At 40.6% G+C, this 6,410-nt stretch overlaps 1 protein-coding gene across 1 annotated transcript; it reads left to right on the forward strand.

Moving 5' to 3' along the window:
- The first annotated feature begins 2,071 nt into the window (after window positions 1-2,071).
- On the forward strand, window positions 2,072-5,405 carry LOC118493621. Its single transcript, XM_035994091.1, has 7 exons — window positions 2,072-2,117; window positions 3,629-3,815; window positions 3,942-4,289; window positions 4,448-4,489; window positions 4,784-4,894; window positions 5,084-5,118; window positions 5,216-5,405. The coding sequence occupies exons 2-7, from the start codon at window positions 3,773-3,775 to the stop codon at window positions 5,333-5,335; spliced, it is 699 nt and encodes a 232-aa protein (XP_035849984.1). The 5' UTR covers window positions 2,072-2,117; window positions 3,629-3,772; the 3' UTR covers window positions 5,336-5,405.
- Window positions 5,406-6,410: the final 1,005 nt, after the last annotated feature.

The following is a 6,410-nucleotide window of genomic DNA, read 5'->3' on the forward strand; positions in this document are numbered from 1 at the left end:
CGTTACAGATGAGGAAGGAGGACCCAGCAGCATGGACAGGACAGGTGCACGATTAGTGATGTGTTTATTATACACTGAAATTATTTATATTTGCATTTAAATATAGGCATATATATTATATAAGGGATAATGTAGAGCGAGGCGGTTTGCTATAAAAACGATTGTATTAGAATTAAAATAACTGCAAAAAATCCTTCTGCTCGTGCACGAAGGGCACTCGCGTAAAAGGCCTCTCCATCTTAAAGTCCCGGGCTGAATTTCAGTCCAAGTACGGCCCTGGCTAGGAGCCTCCCACTGGTATGTGGACAACATACTCATACACACTATATTTGGTGATTCCCAAACAGCTGAGTCATTAAAGAATCAAACTCACTGGATGGTTGGGTGGGTGCTGTGAGCGACAGAGGTTTCTTCCTGGTAGATATGTAAATGAGACCACTGTTTTAATCAGTTATAAATGACTACAGTACAGATTCTGGCCAGCAGTGGCAGCATTGAGCTCAGAGCTGCTGAGCAGCACTCCAGCTGGTGAAGGAGGAAGAAATCCACTCCCATCTTGGAGTTTGTGAAGACTTTAATGGCAGAAACCTCTGTCACCAGAGACTTTACAGCCACTTAATTTCATTTCTTTATGCCAGTCCTCAGGGCCACTTCTAATGTCATGTCATGGTGAAACAATGTCTGGAGTGTTACTATCTCCCTTGTCACCAGAACCAATGTGATTTTGTGATAATGTTCCAGTATTTATGTAAAATGTACATCTTTCAGTTAATTATGACTTCCTATTGTTTCTTTATTGTTCCTTTCAAAATCTTCCTGTCACTTTGCCCATTGGACACAGATGACTGTGACAGAGTGGAGCAGTGAGTGAGGTACACATCACTTGTTTGACAGGAAGAGACAGCAGTGGTGTCTGAGGACACTTTTAAAGTTGATAATGTGTCTAAAAATATAAATCAACCACTGGCCTAGATTCTGTCATGTAGAGAAAAAAAGACAATCTGCGGCTAGATGTTTTGGAAAGACGCTAACCAGCAGGCAACGAATAGCAACAGTAAAGTCTCAACCACAGGAAGACTAGTGATCACACATAACCACACACATCAAAAGACTAGCAGTTTTTATAAGATCAAGAATGACGTTGCCTAATGAGTATCCAGTATTTATCAACCCCTTCTGACACTGTTTCAACATCAATATCTGATTTCAGACTAGTGGAAAGCTCCAAACTCACACGTGCACAACCAGATATGAGAGCATTTACTGTGTGCATCTTAAAAGAAGAAAGAAGTCAATGAAGCTGCATTTTGGAAATCTGAAAGCTACACAATGAATGAATCGGGGCCTGCCCACTGAGTCACCTGTGCAAGTCCTAACACACACACACACACACACACACACACACACACACACACACACAGAGGGTTGTGGGTGGTGGTGACAAACTCAACCAATCACATGTTTAGAGTACAGTCTAGCTCTTATTGGCTCCCCTCTGCTGCTCTTTTACCCACAATAGCTTCCTTCAAGCAGCAATTCTGGGGCTTCTTTTTCCTGTTGCTCCGCCAGCTTGGTCCGTGTCTCTAGGTATCCCAGCATGCTTTGTGCAGCGAAATATTTGCTTCCCATAAACAATGAATGATGGTACGCGTCACAGATTGACCGCTGCAGTTGTATGCTGGTATATACGGTGGCCGACAGGGGCAAACACACTGCAACTTAATGAAACACACGCAAATAGACAAAACACAAGCAAATTAAGAAAACATCTTCATTAATTTGACAACACGTGCAGCATTTAGCAAACACGCTGCAAATACACACAACCAATTACACAAACACGCTGCAAATACAGAAACGATGCAACAAGAAAAGCACACAATCCTTGAAAACAAATGCAACAAAAAAAAACGCTGTATCCAGATTACACAACAGAAGTTCTCCAGGCCTCTATGGGGAACAGCTTGATTTTCAAGCCCTCTATCGTACAATGCTGGGAAGCGAGTCAACCCATTCTGTACAAAACACGCCACAGTGGACACACCATGAGTGTGAATTTGGTCACCAGTCAGATCGTGTACAGTGGGCATACAGCCATTAGTGACTTGCTGCTCAGAGTTAACTCAGTCAGCGGTTCCTCTGTCAGCATCACAGCATCTCTCTCTCCCTCTCCTCTGGGGCCAGAGTGTATAAAAAACATCAAAATACAATCAACTCAGTGAGGAGAGTTGTGATATTATGACATACTGATGAAGTCCCGATTTCTTTTCTTTTCTCTAGCTGCCCTTTCCTCCAGGGGTTTTATTTCCTTTTAATGCGTTCCCTCTCAGCTCCATCTTTTCCCTCTCTCTCTCGTTCTTCCTTTCACCTGGGCTATTTTGTCTCCACCCTGCTCGGCCACGTGTATCAACACTCTGGTTACTGAAAGCATGCGCTCCATCAGAAAGACCAAAACCTCGCGCTACAAAAACCCTCAGCAGTAAGCCTCACCAACAACACTGACACTGCCTATTTTAGGCTTTTTTAGTACTTTCACTTTTAATACTTTAAGTACATTTCCTTGATGATACATACTTTTACTTAGAAACATTTTCAATGTAGGACTTTTACTTGTAACAGAGTATTTTTACAGTGTGGTATTAGTACTTTTGCTTAAGTAAAGGATCTCAATACTTCTTCCACCACTGGCAACAAGAGATGCTGTTCAGAGTCAAACTGATGCTTAATTTATACTAATCTGCAGACGGTGGACAGGAGTGACCATCACTTTGTCAAGAAGACAAAAAAAACTGAGCAACCTTTTTTCATAGTGCTGCGTTTTAATTCTTATCTCTTTTAAAGACATAATCAAAGTATATGTACGACAATTTGATATCATAGCATGTGTATAACAGTGTATTAAATGTTATTTGTAGTTTCAAATTATATACAAATATATCGTCACCTCGCCTCACACAACAAAGGCCTTCATGTTCCCAAAGAGCAATAGTTGATCATGACTAAAAAGTGTTAGCTGTGAATAAGTGTTAAGCTTTTCACCACTTCCTCTTCTTTAAACTCACACGCCCTGCTATATCTTCACATAGTTCCTCTGTGTCTATTAACAGGTGTCTGAAGCAGTGTGACAGTTAGACAGTCAGATATAAAAGCTTTACTCTGCCTATTAGTGTTAAATGATCATACATTATTACTGGATGGATCATTCTAATGCATGCATCAAACAGTTTAACAATGTACTACTGAGAAAGGAGTCACTTTAACTTAGCAACAGCCACAAAACACAAAAAATAATAAAGTGGAAGGACGTTTGGTCTAGTCAATTTCTTAATTCAGCTGCCCTGGATACCAACAGCTTGTGCAGAACAAACATGAGCAGCATCTGTGAGGGAAACTACTAAATTCTGCAAATATTATATACTGTAGAAAATAGGAAGTTCCTCACTTACAGAGCATGAGAATGTTAAGTTTAAAATACAGACTGTCTGCTAAAGTCATTTTATGGTCGAGATCAACCAAGGTTATGTGAATCTTATTTTGTATTAGTGGATGTGTTTCGACCGTCTTACATAAAGGCCTCGATGAACCTGATGTAAACTGTTCTTAATTGGTTTGAACATTACTCTGGCAGCTTAATAGGAAATAACCTCAAGAATAACTTGGTCTGGTATCTGTTGAGGCGATCATATGTTGTCAAAGACTCCACCTCTGAAGTAGAGAGCAGCCTTCCTGGAGCTCAGTTAGACATCACAGAGCTGTGATCATACGCACCACGATGAAACAGAGCCTGATAACAGCTTTAATTCTCTGCAGCATCAGCAAGTACTGACAATACTTTTCTCTCAACTTTATTACTTCCAGCATTAAAACTTATTTGCTTTTTATTATATTTATTAAGCGGTACTGTTTACCTTCCTATAACAAGTCTCTGCTGTTTGTTTCAGGCTGGATCTCTGTCTCAAGTTCTGAGTCTCACACTGAGACTGTGGAGGGTCGGCCGGGTGGAGAAGTCACACTCACATGTTCTAACACGTCCAGCCGAGACGCTCTAACACTCTGGTTGAGAGTGGTCAACAGAACCAAGGCCAGCTTTATCTCTGCGATGTTCAGCTCTACAGTAAAACCTTTTTACAGTGATGGAATTCAAAATGGAAGATTCAACATGAGTACCAACATCTCCACTCTCTTTCTCCAAATCAAACATGTGGATGTATCTGACTCTGGACTGTATTTATGTGGATTTTACATCGGAGGACCTTTTCATTTCAACGCAATACACTTAAATGTTAAAGGTAAGATTATAAAAATCCTGTGTTCTGTATTCTTCTTTTTATATATGCTAATATCATAATTGGCAAAAAAAGAGCACATTCCATAATTTTAAAACAATAGAGTGATACCATTTTTCAAAGTAAAATCAGACATGAACTTATCTTGATTTTGTTAAAAGGCAGTGATGATTCTCATGATGACGCTGACAGGAAGTCTGAAAGTAAGATTCTCTTTCACATTTCTTTAGTTGTGCAGAGTGACTGCTAGTTCTTTTAAGATAAAAACAATGTGTCTATCCTAACTTTGGTTAATGTTCTCACAGTTCTCAAGCCCGTAAATGAAAAACAGTCATAAACATCTTTCTATATTTGATAATTTATTAAATGCACAAAAAGAACACATGTGACTATTTGACAGGAAGTCTGAAAGTAAGATTCAACATAAAAGATTTAATGTTCTCACAGTTCCTGAGCCAGTAAATGAAAACAGAGTAATTCTATTCTCTTTCTTTCAGCAGAGTCTGATGGAACAGCAAAGCTGATGAGTTTGATCCTGGGAGCTCTGACTGTTCTCCTCTTAATGATCATCATTGGTCTGGTTGTTAAAAACAGGAAACTTCAGAAAGGTACTTCCTGAAAGCTACTCTTTCTATTCTGACTCATATGCATTAGTGTTTTTTTTCCACGTCTCTAAAATTGTGTGAATATTTTGAGAGAATAAAAAATGTCACGTTTGCCAAAACAGAATAAGAGTAAAGTAATGATGAATAATGATTGTCAGTGACCTGATTGGACGTTTTGTCTCTTTCATTCAGCTGCCAATGAAGAACAGAATCCACAACATCCTGAGGTGAATCAACTTTTATCATTTCCTATTATATGTTTTAAAGGTAACAGGGGCATAATTTAGTTTTTCTCACTAACTCAGCTGTTCTGACTCTTTCCAGAATCTGGACTCTGACCTGAAAGATGCAGCTCTGAGTTTGTATGCAGCAACAATAAGGAACAGGAGGCCTGCATCAGAGAGAGAAGTGGAGACTCATGCTGTTTATGCTGTCTGCAGATAGACTCAGAGTGGAACTGATGCTTTATCATATTCATCTCCTGCTGTGTTCTTTTGTGGGGGAATGGGGAGAAGTTAAAGGGTAACTACTGTTTTTTTTCAACCTGGGCCACATTTCCCCATGCATTTATGTCTAATAGACTGATGTGACCAAAAATCTTTGAATTTGGTCCAGTATTGAGCGAGATCTTCATGATGAGCTGGTGCGAAGCGAGCTACAATGTAATCTAATGGGGCGATTGTGGAGCTTTGCTTTTTGTCCAATAAAAGTGATTATTTTTTTTTTTTTTGCAATTGACAAGCTCAGATTGTTACTTAAAGTGTCTGAGAACATTATCGATCTCAGGACGTGACTTTTTGTCCGAAGACAGCGGTGTGGAGAGTGGAATACGAGACGAGAAAAAGGCGTTCAGGTAGGCTCCTGTTATCTAAAAGATTTTCAATGTAATGGCTCAATATTTAAATGACTTCGACAGTGTGGATGAGGTCGTTATAGTTCGATGACTACATGTAGGCTATTCATTTGAGCCAGAGTAGGCTACAACGTTACGGATGAAGAGAAAGAGAGAGAGAGAGAGAGCGAGAGGCAGCGGCAGAAGAGGGTGAAGCAACGGCTGAAGGGCTGCGAGGCTCGGGATATTGGTAGTGCTCCCGTGGGTGCTGTGCCCCTAGATGCCCAAAGAATACGATGTTAAGAGTAGGACCTGTTGCTGCCAGATATCTGTGATCTGGATGTGTCCAGTGATATACCTCTGCTCTTTATCCGTATACTTCATCCATAGACTATAGCCTACTCTGGCTCAAATGAATACTGACAGTTACTCCAATTATAACGACCTCATCCACACTGTCCAACCCAGTCTCACGGCAGTTTGTGTAAATGTCACGTTATTTGAATCTATTGATTCGTGTTCACGGGGACGTTTTTCTCGTTTTTTACGTGTAATTGTCACATTATTTTCTCGGGGAAAGGACGCCGGGAGACGGCTGGGAAATGAACGAAAATGACTCCCCAAAAGCTGGGAGGTGGCTGCAAGGTGGCCGCAAGGCGCCCGCAGGCGGCCCGCTGGGGACGCACC

Source organism: Sander lucioperca, chromosome 17 (genome assembly GCF_008315115.2).
Source record: "Sander lucioperca isolate FBNREF2018 chromosome 17, SLUC_FBN_1.2, whole genome shotgun sequence".
NCBI classification, from domain to species: Eukaryota; Metazoa; Chordata; class Actinopteri; order Perciformes; family Percidae; genus Sander; species Sander lucioperca.

Coding starts and splice junctions, on each gene's coding strand:
- LOC118493621 (XM_035994091.1), top strand. CDS start 3,773: ATGAAACAGAGCCTGATAACAGCTTTAATTCTCTGCAGCATCA. Junction 4,290..4,447: donor AATACACTTAAATGTTAAAG/GTAAGATTATAA, acceptor TTTTGTTAAAAG/GCAGTGATGATTCTCATGAT. Junction 4,895..5,083: donor AAACAGGAAACTTCAGAAAG/GTACTTCCTGAA, acceptor TCTTTCATTCAG/CTGCCAATGAAGAACAGAAT.